This window comes from Pectinophora gossypiella, chromosome 1 (assembly GCF_024362695.1).
Source record: "Pectinophora gossypiella chromosome 1, ilPecGoss1.1, whole genome shotgun sequence".
Lineage (NCBI taxonomy): Eukaryota > Metazoa > Arthropoda > Insecta > Lepidoptera > Gelechiidae > Pectinophora > Pectinophora gossypiella.
In genome coordinates, this window is record NC_065404.1 from 4,517,409 (window position 1) to 4,543,537 (window position 26,129).

The window sequence follows — 26,129 nt, forward strand, 5'->3', positions numbered from 1 at the left end:
CTACACAGGTATGAATAAATTGATATCTGTTGATTTAAATACGAGTAAATATATATGTTAGGTTAGGTTAGGTTACACACAACACACTATCACTTTTCGCTTTGTGGTGTCGCTTTTGGTACAGATACCTACTAAAAGTGGTACTGGTATGGATGTCGCGGGCCTGTCGTTAAACTGGCCAGACCATGATGTGCCGGCATTTCGTGATATGCCCAATTTAAAGTCGGGCCTTGTGCGACTTAATAGGTCTATGTTTTTTATTACTTATAGATAGTTTTTTTGACTTGTGTTATTGTTGATTTACCTCCTATTCTCTATTTGACCGCACCAAATATAATCATCATCATCAATTTAAGAGCCACGCTCTTGTCGGTGTAGCATTTTCCTCCATGCTACTTTTTTAGGGAAAAATAGGGCAGTGGTTTCCCTGTTGCCTTCTGCCCCGCAGTACTCTGTTTGACGCGAATGGGATGACGCCCAGAGTAGTCTATTACAAAGCCATACTAGAACTCCTGTCCTCCGCCTCTGAATAGTACTGACTGTTACTGCTGCCCTCTGTCAGAAAAAAACACCAACTACCAAATATAATAAGTAACTATAATCTTCTCCCACAGTACTCGAACCACCTGTACAGCGCGTTACAACAGTTCCTGACAATCTTCCCGGAGCTGCGCACAGCTCCATTATACATAGCCGGGGAATCGTACGCAGGCCGCTACGTGCCCGGGCTGGCTTCCCGGGTGTTGGCGGCGTCACCACTGCCTGAGGAGTGGGCTGTCAATCTACAGGTATTATCTTCTTCTTTCTTGTCGATGACAAGTCGAACAACGTGATTTATAATTTGTCAGCCCAATATGCTGCCACGGCAGTAGCACGGGCAGAAGCGCTCATCAGATCCTCCCGCGTGCAGGTTTCAGGGCATAGTGGGCATACGATTAGGTGGGTACAGGTATTATGAAGACCTAAGATGTTCTAAGGCAGTTCTCAAACTTACGCGCACTTCCCTTCTGATTTTTTCCTTGAATCGCTTTACGTCTAATCTTTTGACAATGAATAGGATAGGTATCTCAAGACTAATGTCGTTAATTTAAAACAACGCGAATCTGGGCTTACGCGTTGTTTGAGAAGTTATGTTTGAAAGAATCGACCCTATTGGTAGGATAGCATTGATGAAGCAATATGTTAGTAGCGATAAGCGCTGGATGATCAAAATCGTCGACCACGCCGGCGTGATCGATATCAGGGTCCTGAAACGTTTGTTGTCGCAAGCTGATTAACCGCCTCTATGGCTAGAGGTTTTTAATACAAAATATAAGTATACTTCTTACTTACTATTAATATTAGACCTCGTAACGTAACACTAACTTCGTTGAAAACCCAAAATTCGTTTTTCGGAGAAATAAGATATCAAAACTAGCTTATATTTGATTAAACCTTAATAACAGCCAATCTGTCTGATTTCAGGGTCTGATACTCGGCAACCCGGTACAAAATCGCGATGACGTGGTGAACCTGACGGCTGCGTTCTACCAGTGGGGCCTGGTGGACAACCAGGGCATGTTAGAAGTGAAGACATTGCAAGATCTGTATGCTGCGGCAGTAGTCCAGAACAAGAGCCAGCTTGCTTATGACGTAAGTACTCTTACCTCCTCTCCAAACGTGGTTTCTAGGCTTGTAATCTACCACTGTATAGAATTGTTTTAAGTTTACGCGGTTATTATCATAATTAAAACACATAATAACGGGTTCTTACCGCGTTTAAATGGGGATATGAGACTCCCGATATTTCGACACTGTTGCAAGTGCCATGATCACGGGATGACTGATGAGATTGGAGTGGAGTAGGTAGATCCATAATTTTCTACGGGCAGACATATCTGTCTACCCTCTTTCTTTGCCGCTTGTTTATGTTTTTGATATCGGAATGTTCGGAACCATCTGAACTCGCACCAAACTCACTACGACAAACCGCACTCACTGTGTCCTCACGTTTTTTCACCACATTAGGCCGTTTCAAGCTTTTTACAACACCTACTACTGGATTCCACATGGTCGATAATTTGAACCCGTCTTCCCTGTTGAAATTTTTATGTACCTATGTACGAGTCTGGGCATGTAATGACGTTCTGTCGATAATATTTGTGGATTGTTAAACAGTGGTTAGGGCCCGACTCCAGTACATGCTCAGCTATAGCAGATTTCTGCACGTCGTTTTTCTTCATGGCACTAATATGTTCTTTAATCCGGCAAGCCATTTAAACGCGGTAAGAACCCGTTATTAGGTATGTGTTTTAATCACTGTATAGAAATTGATTTTAGACATCTTACACTGGCTTCTATTTGTAGATTAGCATTTTATAATTTAACTGTGATGCAGTCAAATTAAACAAACCCTATTGTTCCAGCTCCGCAACCAGCTCTTGGACAAACTGAGCGATATCTCTAATCAGAAACAAACATACAACGTGCTGGCGGACGACTACCAGCTGCAAGGGTATGTGGAGTTTCTGGCCAGAGAAGATGTCAGGGAAGCGATCCATGTAGGCAGCATCAGATTTGCCTTCTCCAACACCACGACACAGGAGAAACTTGTACCAGACTTCTTGACACGCGTGCAAACAGATATGGAAAAGCTTCTGGATCATTACAGGGTCATGATTTATTGGTAAGTGCATTTTTTTTGTTATTCATGTAGGATAGGAATATTGTAGATCGTACCTTTTATTATGTAAAATATGGCCAAGGCCGTATGGCTATATTAAATAAAAAAAGTTAACAGATTCCACGTAGAGCCAAGTTTGTAACTCTGCAAGCCCTAACTCTACATATCCTAATTTCACAAACTCTACGCCTTAGTCAAAATATGCGGCTTGGCAATTGCATAATACGCCCGTCTGGCATTTTCATGTTCTGTTCTTAATATCTGGTACTACGCGATTTGAGCTGCCACCACTTTAACACGACAAAATTCACCAAAAGTCTTAAATATTTATAAGGCCTTTTCTTTTCAACAGTGGTCAGCTGGATTTGACAGTCCCGTGCGTTCCCAATTCAGACGCGCGCTGGAACAAGTGGCATTGGGGTCATAAGCAAGAGTTCGTTTTAGCTCCTAGAACAACGTGGTGGTTCAACGAGTCAATAGCTGGGTAAGATATTTTGTTCTATTAGAAACTATATACGATATACCCAAGTCTTTAGGACCCCGATACCGACCTCACCGATGTAGTCGATGATTTCCCTCATTCAGCGTTTAGCGCTATCGGCCCACTAAGGTCTATTAATTCTATCAAATAATTCTCTCAGACGACGCCCTGAGCCAAGATTCGCATTCACACCCTCAGGCCTGTCGACTTAAACTTTGTACTGAGTGAAATCCCTTAGCATTCGCGAATCGCAACTCTGGAATAAGAGACGTCAAAAAAAGACATACTTTCTCAAGACTTACCCACGTACCGTATAAATGACTAATTATGATCGTCTGAATCTTACAGATACGTCAGGTCCGGTGGCGGTTTAACAGAAGTACTAGTGCGGGGCGCGGGACACCTCGTACCTATCGACAAGCCAGCCCCGACCCTGGAGCTCGTCTCCACCTTCGTCAAGGGCATAGATATCGACAAGACCTCGCGTCAAATTGCCACCACTCCCAAATCCGTTCCCACTCCCAAACCTGTCGCTCCCATATCCGCCACCACTCCCAAATCCACTGAAATACCTCAACATAAAGAGAATACTAGCGCCCCTACCGTGCCGCTTAGCACTACAGATGCCACTATCACTCCACAAGCATCTGACAATGATACCACAAAATCTAAGACAAGTAAACCACCGTCTAAAGTCAACCCCGCACAACCGTACCAAAGTCAAGTTGATACAAAGTCATCTTCAATCCAAAATAGTTCCAAGGTGACTATAGTGAGACCCGGTGAAGACAGTGGCCCGTCCGCGGGTACGATTGTCAGCATTACTCTAAACGTGTTTTTGGCCTTATGTCTTATTTTTGGCGGATATTTATACTACAGACAGAGAAAAAGAAATGAGGACTTCTTCTATAATAACGTAGATAATAATTCTGATGATATATTTTTAACATAGTTAAGTAAGTAGTAGTAGTTTGGGCGGAAAGCAAGAGGGTAACAACTGCCCTATTTTTCCCTAAAAGTAGCATTAAGAATGCTAGACCAACAAGAGCGTGGCTCTTAAATTAGTGATGTGATGAAGTAAGTTTAATTTTAAATTCTAAACATCTCTTTTCTAACATTTACCATGGCTCAGTGGTAAATCCTAAGATTAACCGGATTTGATTATATAGAAACTACTGTGTTCCTCCTTTATTGCGTCTCAATGTTTTGGGATACTTATCTTATTCTTTGACCAAGTTATTATCTTCGTTGTCTATCGCTTTATTTCCACTTAGTGAGATCTCTAGTGTACTTTTGTAAATATATGATTTTATTGGACTGTCGTTTGTAAGTACCATTTAGAATTTTAGATCTATCGAGGAAAGTGTGTGTATTAATTAATACGTGTGAGTGTAAGTGTGTAAGGGTGATGGATGATAGAATCCACACTTATAAAAGTGAAAGTAACACTGTTCGTCTATCACGTCACGTCGTCTACACGTCAAACGGGTTGCATAACTTGCATACCAGCGAGGCACCTATTTGATCTGCCCGAGTTATCCATTCATTCACTCATTCGTTTTAAAATTAACAGCTGTCAGTCATCCGTCCCTTTCCTTTTCGGCGGATAAGAAAATGACAGGTATAACTTAAAATAAAATTAGGAGGAGTCTGCAGGAATCGGGGCCATTGATGGCTTGTCTGTATATACTTAAAATAATTCTTTCGGAAATAAGTGTGTTTAGAATAGTCAAATTGTTGTGAAAATTTTGAATGTGATTTTATTTTAATTTTAGAGTCTGTTAATAATATAGCCATATAAGATAGATAATAAAAAATGTTTACATATACTTATTATTTCTTTCACTTAACAATTTATTTTGTGACCATGGTATTTAGCATGGTTTTTAGTTATGCCATTGGCATAACAGCACACTCAAGACACTCCATACAAATCAGGTAAGTGAGAGTGAGACAAACGGCTTGTGCGCGCTCTCCTTTATTCCTTAGAGGCTTACAGCCGTTGAGACTAAAGTAACACCCAGAGGGGGTGAGGTAAATATAGCTCAGGCGCCAGCGGGCTCGGCACGACTATCTACTGCCATTTTTATTCACCACATTTTTATTCAAAATAACTTGCAAATACTTGTCTAACGACGCCTATCTCAAGCCTATCTGCCACTCTCGGGAGGCAGATAAATATATGTCAATCGAAATGTCATACGTAGAAATCAGCCATATTGGCGCCGTGCACGCACTTGGATATACTATCCACTATCGGCAAGTGACAGTTGTTAGCGGAATTGCTATCTACTCGTACGACGACGTCGTGCACGCATCGATTTAATATATCCACGTGGATAGCATTCTTTGATCCTATTGGCCCTCGGATAAATTCCGCGCCGCGCGGCAGTAGATAGTCGTGCCGAGCCCGCAGATAAGAATTGCTGCGGGCGTGGCGGAGTGTCCCGATCAATACGCATTGTTTTATGCCACAAACTGATTGATTCCTAACTGTATTTTGTAGATATCAACAAAAAGTTTATAAAAGTTTACAATAAACAGCATAGAAGTTCAACGACCGATGAAGTCATCAGCCATTTGCTATGTGAAATGAGACACTGTCCAGGCTACGTTCACCAAAAACAATATAGACCTTTAACGTGATAATTACCTATTTTCTTATTGGATACTCAGTTACATAATTATTGCAGAATGGCAGAAGCAAGCATATATAAAAATAACTGTTGCTTGATATTTGGATCACATTATTATAGAATGACAGCCTCCGTGGTCTAGTGGTTAGAGCGTTAGGCTCACGATCTGGAGGTCCGGGTTCGATTCCCGATGGGGACATTGTCGAAATCACTTTGTGAGACTGTCCTTTGTTTGGTAAGGACTTTTCAGGCTTGAATCACCTGATTGTCCGAAAAAGTAAGATGATTCCGTGCTTCGGAGGGCACGTTAAGCCGTTGGTCCCGGCTATTAGCCGTAAAAACACCTCCACCAACCCGCATTGGAGCAGCGTGGTGGAGTATGCTCCATCCCTCCGGTAGATTGAGGGGAGGCCTGTGCCCAGCAGTGGGACGTATATAGGCTGTTGATGATGATTATAGAATTATGTTGCTACCTAAGTAGGTATAAAAGAAGATGTAAAAGGGGTCGATACTACATACACGATAAAACATAACGCTATCATATAAAATTCAACCAATATCATTAATGTAAAGGTTCTCTATTGGAATTGCTGTATAAACGAATCTATTATGAACTTGGCTACATGTGGCTTGTCCTTTGGAGCCATGTGACCCGCTCCTCGTATCATGATGTCCACAAAATTGCCACCCGCCTTCTTGTATCTGAAAATATCCACAAATTATTAGTAAGTCACTGTAGTCCTGTGGTATACCGGCTTTTTGCTTCTCAGTTGGGTAGCGCCTATTCGAACCCGACTTGCACCAATGAGTTTTTAATTTATTAAATCTTAAGTGCAGTTTTCTTTCACTAAGACACTTGGCTCAACCATTATAGACCTCACCGAGCCTTCTGTTACACCAACGTGATAGATAATGAGCCGTATCGCCGTGTGTTGAAGAAAACTGCACTAAAATTTATATACATTTTATATAAATTATTAAAACTGCATAAAAATATCAAACTTACGCAACAACATGGCCGTCGGGGTTATGGCGCAGGCGCTTACGCGGCGCGTTTGCATACTGCTCTCGCTGCGACCACTGGAGATCCTTGAATACTCGCTTTGACAAACTGTACGGGATGAACAGGTCGTATTGACCGCTATCGAAAGAAAAAAAAAGATTAAGCAACTACAAACATACAATCTCTGATTTGTGGAAATTGCTTAGATGAAAGAGCCTTATGTCCAGCAGAAAACGTTTGTGATGATGATTGCTATATGTTTAAAGATTTTTAGTGTTCCGAATCTTAAAAGGAAAAAAACTGAACCCTTATAGGATCACTTTGTTGTCCGTCTGTCTGTGTGTCAAGCAAGACCGTTTTCCTGGCGAAAGCGTAGAGCTATCAAGTTTAACTTTCAAGTTACAACGAATTACTTTATTACTTAATTGAGTATTCAGTTGGATTCTGTGTTCTGGTAATAACAGCGCGCAAGATGGAAAGTTTCTTCAAAATAATATATGCTTGTTGATTTGCCTGGGATCACACACTGAAAAGTACCGGCGTCCATAGAGGCAGCCAATCAGCTCGCGACACCAAACACTTCAGGACCCCGATACCAACCCCGCCGGCGTGGTCGACGATTTCCCTCAATCAGCGCTTATCGCTATCGACCCACTATAGGGTCGATTAATTCTTTCAAATATTTTTCCTCTCAGACGACGCCCTGAGCCGAGGTTCGCGTCCAACTGGGCACCCTCAGGCCTGTTGTCTTAAGCATTGTACCGGGTGAGAGCCTTCAGCGCTCCCCATTTGTCCGGCCAAGTAGTTAATGCCATCTGCGGCAAATCTACAATAAGTCACGTAAAAAAAAAGCCTGGGACCACAGTGACTCGATTGAGCGTTTCGAGTGAGGTAAACTCAATGCAAAAGACCAGTAATATCTGCAAATCTGAATATATCAAAACTTCACATTTTAGATAGGAACTCTACTTACATATAGCACATGACGCCATAATGCTCGAGCAACTCCTCAACCAAGGGTTTGGTGGTGTTCATGATATCTGGCAGCATCTTCTGGTAGACCAGCTGGTTGTTCAGGTGGAAGGAGCCATTCCCTGCATGGATCAGTTCTTTGATCTCCGGCTGTTTGACGAACTCCTCTAAGGTGGATTGGATCACACTGGGATCATGCTCGAAGTTATATATGCTGACATCGGTCATTTTCTTTATGAACTCTATCGTTTCGTTATATTTCTGTTGGTACAAACGGTGAAGGTCAAAAATTGTATCGGAACAAATGATGAAAGCTACAGAGTTTATCAAAGATTGAATAAGAAGATCCATTGTCGTTATATGCGCCATGTCAGGGTTCTTTAGAAGCATAATAAGCCTAACACCACGCGGCTGGTAAGAAAGAAAAATAAGAAAGATTATTAACTATTGTGGATCGATGATAAAGTTGAATTTAGTTTAAAGTAAAGTGGTCTTCTTGGAGAAGAAGGGAGTGGTCTTGACTACACCGAGTCTCGAATGGAATCAGTATAATCCTTTTCTGTTCACTTGATTCTTCTCGACCTTTATTATGGGATTGTTGATGCGTTTGTGGTAAAGAAGGCTTTGAGAGCTTAGCATCATCTGATGTACAGTCATATGTGCAAATTCATTCATCAATAAGTTACGTAACTATTATAAGTTCTATTTTTGAAAGAAACCATCTTTCGTCAGCTGTTTCTCTGGTTACAAGTAGTATTCTTCAAACGTGTGGATTATGAGGTTGGAGTAGTATTTCTCAGTACTTACATTGGATGCTTTTACCATACATCCGCCGTCGATTAGTCGAGTGATGTTTCGTTCATACTCCATCAACTCCAGGATTGGTTCATCATCCATCAACCCAAGCTCCCTCATCAGCAAGCTGTAGTGTATCATACCTGGCGGGTGTATTAGCGCGTTGCCCATCGCTATACCCTGAAAAAAATGGTACATTCGAAAGATATGCCATCGATTAAATTAGCACACGTAGGTAACGAAATCTCTGAAAACAGAGAATATGAGATTTCTTGATCAAATTACAAGGCGTATTTGGTTGTAATAGGAAATATTGCTTTTTCGTTGACATCACTTATTGTAGGTACCATGCATGTGATGATGAGATGGCATTAACTTCTGGGACGGAAGGGAAATTATACTGGAAGGAGGACAATGGGTCCCAAGCACCAAGAATGTGTAGTAATTTCACAACATTGAGGAACGGACAGGATTCCTGAGTCAACAACTGTTATTTAGCGCAAGACAATTTAGACCGATAGCAACATGCTAAACTGGTTATCAACCTTCACTAGTTGATGAGACTGAGGATGAAGATGAATAAATAAAAGATGACATAAGTACCTTCAGTTTGACAATCGGCTGTGAGTCATTGTGCCTGTGTATCTCGATCCCCAGAGAGGGCACGTACTTTCCCGCGTAAGATGACCCAGCTATGAAGAGGGGTGCATTGCTCAGTTCCGGGAACACTTCTATGAACTTCTCCAGAAAACTGTACAGTTGTTTTGCCACCTGATAAAGCAAAATGATAAGAACATGGCCTATATTTGTTCAACTGGCCTCTCTTCAATCAATCGGAGGGTGTATGGAGCATACTTCACCACGCTGCTCAACTGCGGATTGACGCAGGCGTTTGGGGTAGTAGCCCGGGACCAACGGCTTAACATGCCTTCCGAAACACGAAATCAGAAATAATTTACTGATAACAAATCCATGTTAGGTAACGCAGGCCATGAAATTTTTCCGATTATAAAATCGCCCAATGACGATTTCAGGCGATTCTCACACGAGACGCCGCGCACCGATACGGTTGGATGTGAAGCGGTCAGCAAGGTCGCAATGGCTTATGTAATCCTCTGATGCCTTACACACGAATGCTGCCTCGCTGCGCGGTGCACTGCTATAAAATCCGCGTCGTGTGAGTATCGTCTTATGATTTCACATTGATCGTTGACAAAGAAAGAGGACTAACCTCTGCAGAGCTGGTGGGGTACCCGTCCTCGCGTTCTGTGTAGCTGAAGCCGGCGCCCACTGGGCTGTCAATGAACAACAGCGAATAGTTCGAGGCCCACGTGGTGTTGCGCAGTGACACTGAAAGTCAGGTGGAATTTACAACTATGGGCGCCTATCACGGGTTTGACGGCCCAACCCTGCTTTCGACTTAGTACGAACACGACTCACGTGAATTTTTAGTACCATGTCACATTAACTTTTTCGACAAATTGAACTGTAAGTCTCACTAAATGTAAAATATCTTAATGCGACAGGATTCTAAAGTCAGTAAGTACATGATATTGCTCATCAACATCGAAACATGGAAAATGATAAATATAAAAGTACATGTCGCGTATTAACGCGACATCAGTTGTGTCATGAAAAATAACTGCAGTTAGGATATGCCGTAGTCAAAACCCCCTTGAATTAATCTGTGGAAATAAATAGGAAGAAGAAACAACTTGCAATAAATAAGAAGTAAGTATAAAGACTTACTAAAAACACAAAATACAAATGAATTTCTGGAATATAACGGTATAGTAAAAGTCACAAAAGCTTCCGCCAATAAATACTGCCACTCACCTTCACCATTCTTAATTTCAAGAGGCCCGATAAAATCGAAGAGTCCTAGCAAAGATGACACTCCAGGGCCTCCATTCAGCCATATAATCCAGGGCGTATTTCCCGCGTCTTCCTTGGGGAAGTACCAGAAGAACAGATGATTGCCTTCCTTCACTGTGAGGAACCCGGAATAACTCTCAATGCCCAGGAATTTGTCGGGGTTAACCTTGAATTTATCTCGTGGTGATGTCGCATTATCGGATTTGATTTCAGGAGTCGGGGGTGATGATTCGCAGGCATGACATTGAAGGAGATTAACGCTGAAAGATGATCGTTAATAGAGTGGAATAGATGTGGAAGCTTGTAATTGACCTCATTCTAGCTTATGTGTGTACGTATTTATAGAGCTTTCCTCAATAAATAAATAAAAAATATAAAAAGAATATAAACCATCAATCACCAGCTTACACATAGATAATTACTCGCGACTGTAAGTGAGTATTGCCATAAGTCACAAGATAAAAAGCCGAGGGACGATGCCCAAGTGCTTACATACTTCCGCTCAGAACATTGTCTGACAGGATTTATGTACAATTTTGGTAAGTATAGCACTTAGATTATGTAAAAGCGTGGTAACTGTATAAGTAAATATGCCTCTTACTTTGTTGTCTCCAGCCATAAAACAATAAAAAGAGTTTTATTTTTAACAAAATATTCACGATACCTTATGAACAAAACAGCAGCTATGAAAACTAGCATTTTTTTTTATTTTAGTAACTCATTACTAAATGAATTGCTGAAATCGTACTGAACATAATTTATTTAGGAAACAATATTTTATAGCGTGGTAAAGTTGTAATTTTCCACGCGAGGATGTTGATATATTTTATTAATTCTGTATGAACTGTGAAGATATACTACGTACGATAACTGTGCCAAGTACTTTTTAACCAACTAATGTATATTGTATAAAGACACCAAGTCTCGTGATAAACTGTGAAAACTAGGGAAATCTCATTAGCAACAGGTTCACAGTATTCTTACTCTTAAGCCACAGTTACCAATGAATCACCTCGATATCAAGGGAATAGTAGCGGTCCCACGATAGCGCCTTGTAGAACTAAAGTTGCACTTACCACAAAACCAGTAGCAGTTGGTAATGTTATCAAAATATAATTAGCAATAAAGAAAATAGATTTAATAAACCACAAAAAAGCAGTACAAGAGTGTAAACACAATACCAGGTGTTAGTGACATCGTAACGAAAACTTTGAAGCATGATTCAAACCATGATTTTGAGTTGATATGAAGTGGAATTTTCCGTCGCTAAACTATGGAACTGAAAATAACAAAACAAAAACACTAAAATGTTCATGAATTTTCCGACATAAAATTCCACTTGATAAAATGTATAATTAGTTTATATAAGTGTGCATTTTTAGGTTAAGTTCTTAATCTGGGTCTCGTTGCCAGATTTTAATGGATTATTAAAAGTTTATTGATTGGTTGTTGATTTATGATTTTAGATTACTTTTAACTATTTAGCGTTTCTTTTGTTTTGAAAGAAACTTAGTACCTTATGGTGATAATATTCTGGGTAGGACGTTGGCTTCCACAACAAATAAAGAGATTTTTAATTCATATAAACCGAAATATATTATTACTTACTTACGTACTTACTTACGTCTGATAAACTAATAAATCATAGCAATACAACTAAACAACACATACTAATGAGTAAGTAATGTACATTATAAATAATGAAACAATATCAGAAAGATGATTCAAGGAAAAAAATAAAGATAGTGATAGTGATGTGATGGGAACATGCATCGACCTTCTTGCAAATTAAAAACGTTTGGAATAATGGTAGAAAATCAGTCGCAATCTTCAATAACGAGGGGCCGAAGAAGATAACATGTTTGACTTGTGTTTGTCTATTTAAATTGGTCTATGAAGGTGTCTATGATGTACTTGGCGACATATGGGTTTTCTTTCGGCACCATGTGGCCTGCGCCGCGGATCAGCACCTCCATAAAATTGCCGCCGGCTTTCGTGTATCTGGGAATTTATAGAAAAACATTTAGATATAATAATTATCAAAAACGCAAAATAATAGGAACCTGATATTAATTAATAAATAAAAATACATAAGTAATAAAAACGAAACTAAACTTAAAAATAGGTTGTGGAAATTAGATTTAAGGAAGTATGAAAAATTCAGTGGCCAGTTGATTCGACATAGACCAGATAGATAAAGTATATAATATTTACTAGAAGTCATTCTTAAATATTTAAATAAAATTAAGAAATAAATTCGTTATATAAATATCGTTTTACACGTATTTTGGAAAATCGTATTTTATATTTACTTATAAAAAATCAAATAAAACATAAAATGCAGGCAAGAAGGGCTTGCAGCTCAGCATGAAACTCTGAAAAGTCTCTAGGAATGAGGAAACTTATTAAGGGTCTTCAAAATTGCCAATATGAATAAGATATTATCTTATCTGTAAGCAAAATCATAAAAATATTTAAGTAAGTAAGTACTTAAGCAAGTTAATAATAATTTATGGTTCTTACGCAACAACACGCCCGTCAGAGTTCAGGCGCATGGGTTTCCGCAGCGAGCTCGCGTACTGCTCTCGTTGTGACCACTGCATATCGCTGAATAGAGCTCGCTTTGACAGACTGTACGGGACGAACAGATCTAGGATGCCGCTATTTGAGAAAAATAATAATTTAAATTCAGAATAATCGGAAGTTTATATAGTTATGGATGAAGGATGATGAACAAACAAGATTAACACTTTCACGGTCGCTTTTAATCATAATTATGTGACACATTACTTGGGATCAGGGGGGTTAAAATGGACACATCTAAGATAGCTATTTGACATTTGTTTGCAAACAAATGTCAAACTTAATTTTATATGACGGCGCATCCTACTGCGTCGGGTGGTTTCGTCTGGACGAAGTTGGAACAGAGTGTTCGACAGCCGACACTCTAGCGAAGCGTCGTGTCTCTGGCAGCACTACGCCATCTTGTTTATGACTTTTTGAGCTAGCGCGCCAAGATTTGCGACGAATCGCTAAATTCCTGTGTGATTATTGTGATTTTAATTAGAATTTGTGAACTGTTGTGTTATTGCAGTTAAGGATTAGTTGTCGGTGTAATTAACTTTGTAATGTTATTGGATTACCTAAATTGAATTTTTATTACATTATATAGAGTTGAAGTGTTTCTTGAAGTTATAGTTTTATTCAGTGTCTAAACTTTATTTAAATTACTTGGATCGAGATGTGTGATAGTGAAGGCCCCTCTGAACTCATATCAGAAGTGGGATCTGAACAACACGAACAACAAGCTAAACACCCGGACCGTGATAAACTCACCGAATTTTCGACCAATATGGAGGCCATGTTAGCGCGAGTTTTAATGATGGCGCAAACTCAAAATGTTGTAAGTACTAACACGCCAAAGCTTATTGAATTCAATCCTGATGACCCAGAAGCCGATATAGAGGGATGGTGTAAACTCACTGAAGTAATAGTGCAGAAGAAACGCCTCGAAGGAATAGATTTGCTCATGGCTCTTACTAATGCGCTTAAAGGGCGTGCTGCTTCTTGTTTGACTAAACTGAATCTGAATGAATTAACCTGGGACGCTGTGAAACATAGCTTGTTAGCCAAATTATCTAAGCCTAAGCTCATTCAAGACCACTTTGATGATATTCTCAGATTTCAAATTAGAAATAAAGAAACTGCAACAGAATCTGCACTCCGTCTGTGGAACATGATTGAACAAGTTCCAAATATGGATTTGTCTGAAGAAGTATTAACTGCATTTGTTGTATCACTGCTGTGTCAAAAAGATAACTTGTTACGTAGAGAGCTAACTGCACATGTAATAACTACCCGAGCCCAATTATTCAGAATTCTCGGTGGTGTTATTCTAAAACGAAGACTGGATGTTACCGATGGATATCAAGAGCCAGAATCAAAGCGATCTCGTATTGCAGAGACAAGATTTCCTGGAAACTGCCATTATTGCGGGATATCTGGACATAGACAGTTCGAGTGTAGAAAGCGTAGAGAAGAACTTGGAATGTCTAAACCAAAAGACAATTCAAACATGACCCGTCGTCAGGACAAAACAAATGCTGTGTCCTGTTATGCATGTGGAAAACCAGGCCACATAGCACCTGCGTGTCCTGATAAGAAGAGCGGTGGTGGGACAGCGACAAAGGACATTAACCTTTGCGAGCATCGCCCGTCCAGAGCTACATTCATGACATCTTCCGGTGAGCAAATTCCTTTTTTATTTGACAGTGGTTCATCTTGTTCAATTATAAAAGAAAGCTTATGTGACAAGTTTCAGGGTACTGTGCGTAATAATCTTGTTTTTCTTACTGGTATTGGTGGGGGTGATAGAGGTATAGAATGTACTTCACAGATATTGAGCACGGTTAAAATTGAGGATATTTCTGTTACTTTGAACTTCCATATCGTTCCTGATGATGCCATTTCGGAGTCGGTAATAATCGGTCGAGACATTTTAGATGAAGGTATAAGCGTGAAAATTGAAAATAATAATTTAATTTTTACTACCAAAGAACAAACCAATTTTTGCAATTTAGAATCAGCGGTTCTAGATTTTTCCCAAATTGATACTGATTTACAAGGCGAGGACAAAACAGCACTTCTAAAATTGCTTAGTAAATATGCCGAATATTTTACCGAGGGTATTCCTGTTAGGAGGGTTAAGACAGGTAGTTTGGAAATTAATCTGATAGATCCTCACAAAACAGTTCAACGACGCCCATATCGATTAGCACCAGTTGAAAAACAGATAGTTCGTGAAAAGGTCCAAGAGCTCTTAGATGCGGGAGTCATTCGGGAAAGCTCTTCGCCCTTTGCTAGCCCGATAGTTTTGGTAAAGAAAAAGAACAATACCGACCGAATGTGTGTTGACTATCGTGAGCTTAATTCAAATACTCGACCCGAGCATCACCCATTGCCTCGCATAGAGGAGCAGATAGACCAACTTGCTGGTGCTAACTATTTTACGGCATTAGACATGGCGTCCGGATTCCATCAGATCCCGATTCATCCGGACTCTGTTGAAAAAACTGCATTCGTAACTCCGGAAGGACAATACGAGTACCTAGCAATGCCCTTCGGGTTACGAAATGCGCCATCTGTTTACCAACGATCCATTACTAAAGCCATACATCACCTCGATAGAAAGCCTTTAATTTATATGGACGATGTCTTGTGTCACTCTTCTGACATCTCCCAGGGATTGCAAAGTTTGGACGATGTCTTAAAAGCTTTGACCGAAGCCGGCTTCACATTAAACCTGCGAAAATGTAAATTTATGAAGCAAAAGATAGACTATTTAGGCTATTCAATTCAGTTTGGAGAAGTTAGACCAAATTCTCTGAAAATTCAGGCACTTGTAGATGCACCACCACCGAAGACAGCAACAAATGTTCGTCAATTTCTCGGCCTTGCCTCCTATTTTAGAAAATTTATACCAGGATTTACAAAAATCGTTGGACCATTGTATCCGTTAACGAAATTGAAAGGACCAATCAAATGGACTGATAAACACGAAGATATCCGTAACACCATAGTAAGCATATTGACATCCAAGCCAGTGCTTACTATTTTTGACCCGGAACTGCCCGTCGAATTACATACTGACGCCAGTTCCGAGGGTTATGGGGCAATACTCTTACAAAAGAAAAATGGCTTACCTCACGTTGTGGAATACTACAGTCGGCGAACGTCCGAAGCTGAATCACGATACCACTCGTACGAGCTGGAGACGATGGCAGTCGTGCGAGCCGTCGAACATTTTCGACATTATCTTTATGGTAGGTCTTTTACAGTAGTCACGGACTGTAATTCGCTTAAAGCTTCGAAATCTAAAGTTGACCTAACCCCACGCGTTCACCGCTGGTGGGCATTTCTTCAAGCCTATGATTTCGACATAATATATCGAGAGGGGCGGGGAATGGAGCACGCTGATTATTTTTCTCGTAATCTCCAGCCTGATGTAAGCCTACCATCCACATCTAAAGATCCTGTTACTAAATCTGTCCAATTTGTTGAATTGCATCAAGATTGGCTCGCCGTTGAACAAAAACGGGATAGTGAAATTCAAGATTTAATTGCAAAACACAATAATAAGGAATTTCCTGACTCTGTTGGGCATAGTTACGACGTTAGGGACGGAATTCTATATAGAAAAATAACGCGAAATAAAATGACTTCTTGGTTACCCGTCGTACCCCGTTCACTCATTTGGACATTGATTAACCACGTGCATAATGAAATACAGCATTTAGGATCTGATAAAACTCTTGACAAATTGTACGAACAGTACTGGTTTCCGCAAATGTCCAAATGTGTGCGAAAATTCATTGATTCGTGTATTATTTGTAAAGCTTCAAAAGGCCCTTCAGGCGCTCAGCCCGTTCAGTTACACTCGATTCCCAAATCACCCGTGCCGTGGCACACTATACATATAGACTTTACGGGGAAACTCAGTGGAAAGAGTGATCGTAAAGAATATTGCTCTGTAATCATAGACGGATTTTCGAAGTATATTTTGTTGGAACATACCACATCCTTAGATTCCAACAGCGCAGTACAAGCTTTAAAGAAAGCCGTTTGCCTGTTTGGCACACCAAAACGCGTGATCGCAGATCAAGGCAGATGTTATGCTAGCGCCGAATTCAAGAAATTCTGCGCTGAGCATAAGATCGACCTTCATTTTATTGCGACAGGGTCTAGCAGGGCTAATGGCCAAGTGGAGCGGGTAATGCGGACGTTAAAAAGCTTACTTACTATTGTCGAAAATGACCCTAACAAAACGTGGCGTGAGGAACTCGGCAATATTCAATTAGCAATCAATAGTACGAAGTCTACCGTTACCAAATACTCACCAACGGAGCTAATGCTAGGTATTCGTGCTCAATCTTTAGGATTATCTAAAATTTCATCAGTAAGCTCTGCTGAACATAATGCTCCTATAGATGTGGATTCTATCCGGGAAAATGCTTCGAATAATATTCAGAAAGCAGCGGCGTCAGATACAAAACGTTTCAATCAGGGTCGTGCCACTATTAGGCCGTATAAAAAAGGTGATTACGTTTTTATTAAAAGTAGTGAACGAAATCAAACCAAATTAGATAGGAAGTTTAGGGGTCCGTTTGTAATAACATCCGTATTAGAAAACGATCGTTACGAATTAAAAAGCATTAACGGCTCACATCGTGTCTACAAATATGCACACGAGAACTTGCGCTCAGTACCCCAGGGACTTGATGGGTTGCTCGAAATTACTACTAGTCTCATGAATGATGAGGAGGCCGAGACGGCGTCGGAAACTGTTGACGATTTACATTCTGTTATTGATCACGAAGATCAGAGAGATCCAATTTGCAACATGTTACGCGAAGATCCTAATACCACCACCGCTCATTCAGACACCCTCACTGCTGGGTCAGAGACTCTAAGTGTTTGTTCGGATCCTGAAACGCTAGATGTACAATGTGAGGTTGAAGTTTACACTACTGAGCAAGATTAAAATAGAGGTTGGTATCAAGAGATAAATTGTTGAACCAAAATGTAACCTTGTATATGTTGGATATTGAACTATGGGTTAACGTGGTCGTAAGGATAGTGTCATCCAAGCCAACTCACTGCGGGTTGTTGCAAGGATACACCCATCCGGTCCAGTTAACGAAGTCAAGTGTGTGGTTAACGTGGTCGAAGGGACAGTGTCATCCGAGCCAGCCTATCTTGGGCGGTTGCAAGGATACACCCGTCCGGTCCAGTTAACGTGGTCGAAAGGACAGTGTCATCCGAGGATGCACCCGTCCGGTCCACCGGTATAGCTGGTCGAATGGATGGTGTCGTCCGGTCCAGGCCTGCTTAGGCTGGTCGTAAGGACACACTCGTCCGGTCCAGATTGTTGAGTTACTCATTAAGACAGTGTCGTCCGGTCTAGGTCTATGCAGGCTGGTCGTAAGGACACACTCGTTCAATCCAGATTGAAAAGTTGGTCAAGAGGACAGTGTCGTCCGGGCTATGCCAACGCAGGCTGGTTGTAAGGACACACTCGCTCAGTCCAGGCTGTTGAGTTGCTGGGATGAAACATGCCGTCTGGTCCTTCTATAAAGATGGTCGTTTGGACTCATGCTTTTAATAGTATCCCGACAGTCTGTGTTAACTTGTAAAGTTGCATATTTGTGTTTTATTAGAGGCGATTGGTGTAAATCCTGATCAGCAGGATGGACGAGCGGATCGAGCGATGATTTGGGTTTTAAATTGTTCTCAGGACAAGATTAATAGGCGCCCGTGGACGGTCGACAGTCAGTCTGGCCGTGACGGCGCATCCTACTGCGTCGGGTGGTTTCGTCTGGACGAAGTTGGAACAGAGTGTTCGACAGCCGACACTCTAGCGAAGCGTCGTGTCTCTGGCAGCACTACGCCATCTTGTTTATGACTTTTTGAGCTAGCGCGCCAAGATTTGCGACGAATCGCTAAATTCCTGTGTGATTATTGTGATTTTAATTAGAATTTGTGAACTGTTGTGTTATTGCAGTTAAGGATTAGTTGTCGGTGTAATTAACTTTGTAATGTTATTGGATTACCTAAATTGAATTTTTATTACATTATATAGAGTTGAAGTGTTTCTTGAAGTTATAGTTTTATTCAGTGTCTAAACTTTATTTAAATTACTTGGATCGAGATGTGTGATAGTGAAGGCCCCTCTGAACTCATATATAAGTATGCGCAAATGTCAAATTGCAATATTTCTATCTAAATCTTATTTATGAATTTTGTTAAAGAAAAATGTAATAATTAACTGCGACTCTGACATCACAGGTTACGATTTCCATAGTAATTTCGTGTTTTGACGTTTACTAAAAAGTAACTGATTTGACTAGCTGGAATTTATTCGTAATTGGAAGCTACCCTATTCGCAATCATACTAAATTCGCAATAAGTAATTTGAATTGAGAACAAAACAACATATTTGTAGGTACTTACTAATAGCACATGACGCCATAATGCTCGAGCAACTCCTCAACCAAGGGTTTGGTGGTGTTCATGATATCTGGCAGCATCTTCTGGTAGACCAGCTGGTTGTTCAAGTGGAAGGAGGCATTCCTTACATGAATCATTTCTCTAACATCTGGCCGTTTGACATACTCTTCCAAGGAGGAGAGGAGTCCCGCTGGTTCCTTTTCAAAGTTGAATATGTTCACCTGAGTCACTCTTTTTATGAACTCTATGGTTTCGTTATATTTCTGTTGGTAAAAAAGATTAAAATTTGTAAATTATGTTGTAAGTTCATTCATCAGTTCATCACCTCCGTCTACTCCTTCAGGGATGTAAAATTCTAATTCAAAAAGGCTTCAATAGGTAACATAGTTACTCTTTGGAGCGTCAATTCTTACATAACGAACGTCTTATCCGCCTAAAACTACTGCAGCTTTTCACAACCTGTATAGCCGGGGAAAAGAATCTGCAAGAAACACCTCGGCATAGGGCCCTAGACGTTCTTAAAAAAAAAGTATTAGGTATATACAGGCATGATGCTGTGACTTAGGGCCTATCTCACATGGCCGGACAAATGGGAAGCGGTGAGGGCTGGATTTTCTATACAATTGCAAACAAAACCCCGCGCCCAATCCGCTTGTCCCACTTTCCCGTTTCTATCTGCATCAGGCTCAGTTTGAGTTTCAATTATTCAACTCTTCTTTCATTGTTCTTCTTCTTCAGCTATTTATCTCTTCACATATCATCATCATCAGCCCATTAACGTCCCCACTGCTGGGGTACGGGCCTTCCCTATGGATGGATAGGGAGATCGGGCCTTAAACCATCACGCGGGTCCAGTGCGGATTGATGGTTATTAACGACTGCTAATGCAGCCGGGTCTTACATATACACGCATCCAGTACTTACTTGAGCAGCTTCCATCATAGCTCCAGCGTCGACCAGTCTCATGGTGTACTGTTCTAAATCCATCAGCTCTAGGAGTTGGTCATCATCCATCAACCCAAGCTCCCTCATCAGCAAGCTGTAGTGCATCATACCTTGCGGGTGTATTAGCGCGTTGCCCATTGATATACCCTGCAAAAATTGGCGTCGTCAGTTGAATATTCAATATAAGATTAATTCCCCATAATGTCCCATTGCTGGGCACAGGCCTCCCCTCAATCACCTCCACCACGCTGCTCTACTGCGGGTTGGTGGTGTTTGGGCTAGTAGCTCGACACCAACGGATCAACGTGCCTTCCGAACTACGGAATCATCTTAATTTTTCGGACAGGTGATTCAGCCTGAATGTCCTAGCCAACCAAAGGACAGTCCCACAAAGTAATTTTGATAATGTCCGCATCGAGAATAAACCCGGACCTACAGATCGCGAGTCCACTGCTGTAACCACTAGACCATGAAGGCTGTTCGAAAATTCAAGGTTTAAACGAAGCTGCAAAGGTAGTAGGCAAGGTACCTAAAGACCTACATATTAAAAAAAGAGAGATAAAATGAGTTTTGTATAGTGGTGAGCAATCACCAACTTAATTTGACAGGACTTCAATTAGCTTATTTCTTTCTTACATTTGTAATGAAGGACTTTTGAGATGGAAGTTGAAATAATTGGTGCGGGCGGAGTCTTTTCGGTTCTATAGACACTTACGTATTAATGTTATTCTTTAGTCTATGCCACGTTGTTTTTTTTTTGACGTGACCTATTGTAGCGCTGAGGGCTCTCACCCGGCACAAAATTTAAGGCAACAGGCCTGAGGGTGCCCAGTTGGGCGCGAACCTGAGCTCAAGGCGTCGTCTAAGAGGAAAATATTTGAAAGAATTAATCGACCCTAGCGGATTGATAGCCATAAGCGCTGAATCAGGGAAATCGTCGACCATGCCGGCGGGGTCTCGGTATTGGGGTTTTGAAATGTTTGTTGTCGCGAGCTGATTGACCTCTATGGCTAGAGTAATCGGGTCGTCGGTTATTACGTTCTTCGGACGCCGATACTTTTCCGTACCGTCCATAAGCGCGACGAAGCCTTCTGAAGCGTAAAAAAATGTAACTTTCTTCACTATTATCCATAAAGAATTTGAAAATAATTTTCCTCAAAAGGTAGTTACCAACAGTCAATCATTCAAGTTCAGTGACTGGGCTACCGTAGGCATTCGCAAAAGTAGAAATACTCTTTATTCTTTATATGAGGAAAAAACGTATACACACGCTGATAGTTTCAAAAGCTACGTCAAAAATTATTCTAAAATATTTCGAAGAGTGTGTTATACAGCCAAACAGATGCATATTAGTAGTAAAATAAAGACCGCGGATAATAAAATAAAGGCAGTTTGGCAAGTAATAAATAGTGAAACAAAGGCTTCTAAACCGCGTGAATTAGAATACAATATAGAATCGGGCACTGGGTTAGTAAAACAAGATAAAGATGTAGCTGAAGTTTTTGATAAATTCTTCACGAACATCCCTGTAAAAACTACAGAATCTCTCAGGTCCTCTCCTGTTCAAGCTGATATATTATTAAAAAGTAATGTTACTGCTTGCACTGAATTATTTGATTTTAAACGCGTTGATCCGAGTAGTATTGTTAAAGTATTCAAACAGCTGAAACTTAAAACCTCGAAAGATTTATGGGGATTGTCTGTCAAATTGATGAGCTCTGTTATTGATATCTTAGCACCATATCTAGCTTACATCTTTAATATGAGTGTTGAAAATGGCACTTTTCCAAATTTAATGAAAATCAGTAAAGTTATACCTCTTTTTAAATCGGGCACAAAATCAGACCCCACGAATTATAGACCGGTTTCTATTCTACCAGTACTTAGTAAAATGTTCGAGAAAATTATTCTCGACCAACTGCTATGTCATTTTAATTTAAATAACTTACTCCACAGCCAGCAGTTTGGTTTTACTAAGGGTCGGTCTACAACAGACGCGAGTGTGACATTTGTTCGACACATTTTCGATGCTTGGGAGAAGTCGCAGAATGCCGTAGGAGTATTCTGTGACTTGTCTAAGGCGTTCGACTGCGTGGATCACGAGACCTTGCTTTTGAAATTGAGGCACTATGGACTAAATAATGGAGCTCTCAGTTTGTTAAATTCATATCTAGGTGGTAGGATACAAAAGGTACAAATCAATAGTACAACTTCTTCGGGCTCTCATGTTCAAATGGGAGTTCCTCAAGGATCCATTTTGGGTCCGTTTCTTTTTTTAGTGTACATAAATGATTTACCTTATGTAGTACAGAACCAAGCTGACATTGTGCTGTTCGCGGATGACACTTCTCTTATATTTAAAATCGACAGAAAGTTAGAGGAATTTGACGAAGCAAACAGCGCTGTGTCGCAGGTTCTAAGTTGGTTTACAGTAAATAACCTAGTTCTAAATGCTAAGAAAACGAAGTGTATTAAATTTGTTCTACCAAACGTAAAGAAAGTAAATAATAACATTAAAATTAACGACGAGAAACTAGATTTTGTTGAACACACAGTTTTCTTAGGAATTACTGTAGATTCAAAACTTCAATGGGGCCCACATATTGTATCACTAGCGGGCAAGCTAAGTTCAGCAGCATATGCCGTCAGAAGGATCCGACAACTCACAGATGTACCCACTGCTAGACTTGTCTACTTCAGCTACTTCCACAGCATAATGTCTTACGGTATTTTGCTGTGGGGTCGAGCCGCTGATGTAGAAACTATTTTCATCATTCAAAAAAGAGCAGTTCGCGCTATTTATAAGCTGCGTTGTCGGGACTCTTTGAGGGAGCTGTTTAAAGAAATAAATATACTGACGGTCGCAAGTCAATATATATATGAAAACATTATGTATGTACGTAAAAACTTATCTCTCCTTCCGAGAAACTGTGAAAGGCATACTTACAATACAAGAAATAAACATAAAATTGCTATTCAAAATTCTAGATTAAGTAAATTAAATTCATCTTTTTTGGGGTTATGTATACGTTTTTACAATAAAATACCAGATAATATTTTAAATTTGTCAGAAAATAAATTTAAAGCTCACGTGAAGCTTACTTTATGTAAAAAAGCTTATTATAAGATTAATGACTACCTAAATGATAAAAATGTCTGGTATTGAATGTGTTCCTCTAGTTATTAAATAACTTGTAATGTATATCCTCATTGGTTTTTAAAAGATGTGTTGCTGTTGCAGTTTCTTGTCATTTCTTCTCCTCAGCCATAACACCTTGCGAAATGACGTAAATTCAAAAATGTTACATTGACCTTCAACAAGTTTATCCATGATAATTACGTTGAATAAATGATTCTGATTTCTGATTTCTGATTTCTTCAGTTTGACGACCGGCTGTCTCCTATTCCTGTGTATCTCAACACCCAGGGAAGGCAAGTATTTCCCTGCGTATGATTCCCCGGCTATAAAGAGGGGCGCGTTGCCCAGTTCTGGGAATACTTCTATGAACTTCTCCAGAAAACTGTACAGCTGCTCTCCCACCTAGGCACAAAAATATTAATTTTGGTTATGAGTTAGGATTCACCCTCAAGTTAGGCCTATTATTCCTTATATACTCAAACGTAAGTGTGTAAAGCACAGTAAGTTATACCTGTCATTTTCTTATTCGCTGAAAGGGAAAGGGACGGGTAATAGACAGGCATAAAATTTATGGAACACTCGTCAATTTTAGGCCGGGAATTTTAAAAACCCTCTCAAATTTATATATTGGCCAATAACCCTACAGAATAAAGTTGATAGCACACGTCAAACGGGTTGCATACCAGCGAGATGCCTATTTTATTCGCCCGGGTTATTTATTCGTTTTAAAATTAACTTGTTGTCAATCATCCGTCCCTTTCCTTTTTGGAGGATAACAAAGGACCAGGGGCCATTATTGTTTAGTTAGTTATTAAAAACTCGCGCTGTTGAGCAAGATTTTATTAAGAATGCCACATCCACTGTGGGCTCAAATAGATAACAGTTTGTTATTTTAATATTATAATGTTTTGATAATAAGTAAACATATCATTCTTTTTGTTTATCTTTCAAATTAAAAATAATTGACTAACCTCTGCGGAGCTGGTGGTGTAACCGTCCTCACGTTCTGTGTAGCTGTAGCCGGCGCCCACTGGGCTGTCAATGAACAACAGCGAATAGCTCGAGGCCCACGTGGTGTTGCGCAGTGACACTGATAGAGACATTATAATTGATGTAAGAAAGAAGAACGAGGTAAGCCTATCTTGTTAGATGACATGTTAATATACTCGTAAACATCAAAGACTTTTTTTATCTTGATTGTATATTCCCATACATGTCGTAACCACCGACAGAGATATTCTGGACACATTGAAGTCTTTTTCTGTTCCCCGCATCCGTAGACTCTGGAGTTTTATAATAATACAAAACATACCTGCAACGGGAATTGCTATGGTGAGCTTATGTTATGTAACATACCTTCGCCATTTTCAATCTGAAGAGGCCCCATGATATCGAAGAGTCCTAGCAAAGACGACGCTCCAGGGCCTCCATTCAGCCATAGAATCCAGGGCGTATTTCCCGCGTCTTCCTTGGGAAAGTACCAGAAGAACAGATGATTGCCTTCCTTCACTGTGAGGAACCCGGAGTAGCTGATTAACCCCAAGAGTTTGCCGGGGTCAACCCTGAATTTGTCTCGTGGAGAGACATTGTATGTGATGTCAGGGTTAAGGTTGAAGGCGTAGCAACCATGCTGGGATTTGACGAGTTCAAGGCTGAAAGGTGATTATGTATTTATTCAATAGATACCTCTATGATATCATATCCTTAACCATTCCCTTTCCCTTTTCCCTTAATCACTTCGGAGATACAAGCGTAATTCTGAGTTATATATGTGTAAGTGTCCTTGAAGGTGAAAGAAAACATCGTGAAGAAAAACTGAAACGTTTATGTGTTTTCGGACCTGATTAGTTAATCTGATTAACTTTAATCATAGATGACTTTCTCTTTGGATTGGAAGGCCAGCTTGGCTGTGACTTCTGTCAAAAAACTAGAGCAATTAAATCTTCGGGTTAGGAACCTAAGTTGACCCTAACAAAACGGGATAAAGAAAAAAAAAATACCAGTATACCTACTATTAAGCCACTGAAATAAGTCAAGTAAATACGATACCTTATCAACAAAACAGCAGCTAACACTAGCATTTTAGTCATTAATTGACATCGTACTGGATGTGAGTATAAAATAAATAAGAAGTAAGTAACTCCCATACTGGGCATATTGATAAAATGTATTAAATTAATGCTATTATTGAGATAATGCGAATAATAGTGTTGCAGAACAATCGATAGTTTTACATTAAACAAAAAAGCCATAAGTATCAACTTTAAGTATCTACTATCGAAAGTATTGCTTCTTAATACATATAGAAATCCTTTATTTGCCTTTGAAAAGGGTACATTAAAAGATGAATGTACATAGACGTTCCACCTAAACATAGTCATAGTGAATAAACTATCGATACCTATTATCGGTTTTGAATCGATTGTTCCGTTTTTTTATCGATAACCTATCCATATTGTAACCTTTGCTACCACTAGCCTAAGTACAACAATATTACTATAAATAACTATTTTTTATTGCTATATAAATATCCTTGTTAAAAAAACACCAGTTCTCATGATAGTTGTCGAGGAGAGGGTGTATTACTACACAACTATGCCTACACTCCTGCCTAT

General features: G+C 40.0%; 2 protein-coding genes across 3 annotated transcripts in view; one reads left to right on the top strand and one right to left on the bottom strand.

Moving 5' to 3' along the window:
• Positions 1-4,972, top strand: part of LOC126381876 (venom serine carboxypeptidase-like) — a 25,713-nt gene extending 20,741 nt beyond the window's left edge. Inside the window, exons 4-8 of the mRNA XM_050031414.1 lie at positions 615-788; positions 1,465-1,632; positions 2,406-2,665; positions 3,015-3,146; positions 3,492-4,972. Of these exons, the coding sequence (XP_049887371.1) occupies positions 615-788; positions 1,465-1,632; positions 2,406-2,665; positions 3,015-3,146; positions 3,492-4,095 (1,338 nt within the window). The 3' untranslated portion in view covers positions 4,096-4,972. The remainder of the gene's footprint in view (positions 1-614; positions 789-1,464; positions 1,633-2,405; positions 2,666-3,014; positions 3,147-3,491) is intronic.
• Positions 4,163-20,521, bottom strand: LOC126381860 (venom serine carboxypeptidase-like). Of its 2 annotated transcripts, XM_050031397.1 has the most exons (11): positions 20,355-20,521; positions 19,434-19,693; positions 12,948-13,085; positions 12,339-12,425; positions 10,386-10,684; positions 9,781-9,899; positions 9,153-9,320; positions 8,562-8,729; positions 7,756-8,015; positions 6,786-6,920; positions 4,163-6,481 (listed from the first exon to the last, which is right to left on the bottom strand). In XM_050031397.1, exons 1-11 carry the CDS (start codon positions 20,511-20,513, stop codon positions 6,358-6,360), a joined length of 1,917 nt encoding a protein of 638 aa, XP_049887354.1. In that variant the 5' UTR covers positions 20,514-20,521; the 3' UTR covers positions 4,163-6,357. The 2 variants fall into 2 exon arrangements, with proteins under 2 accessions (XP_049887354.1, XP_049887362.1); XM_050031405.1 differs by lacking the exons at positions 19,434-19,693; positions 20,355-20,521 and adding an exon at positions 13,215-13,279.
• Between the last annotated feature and the right edge of the window lie 5,608 nt (positions 20,522-26,129).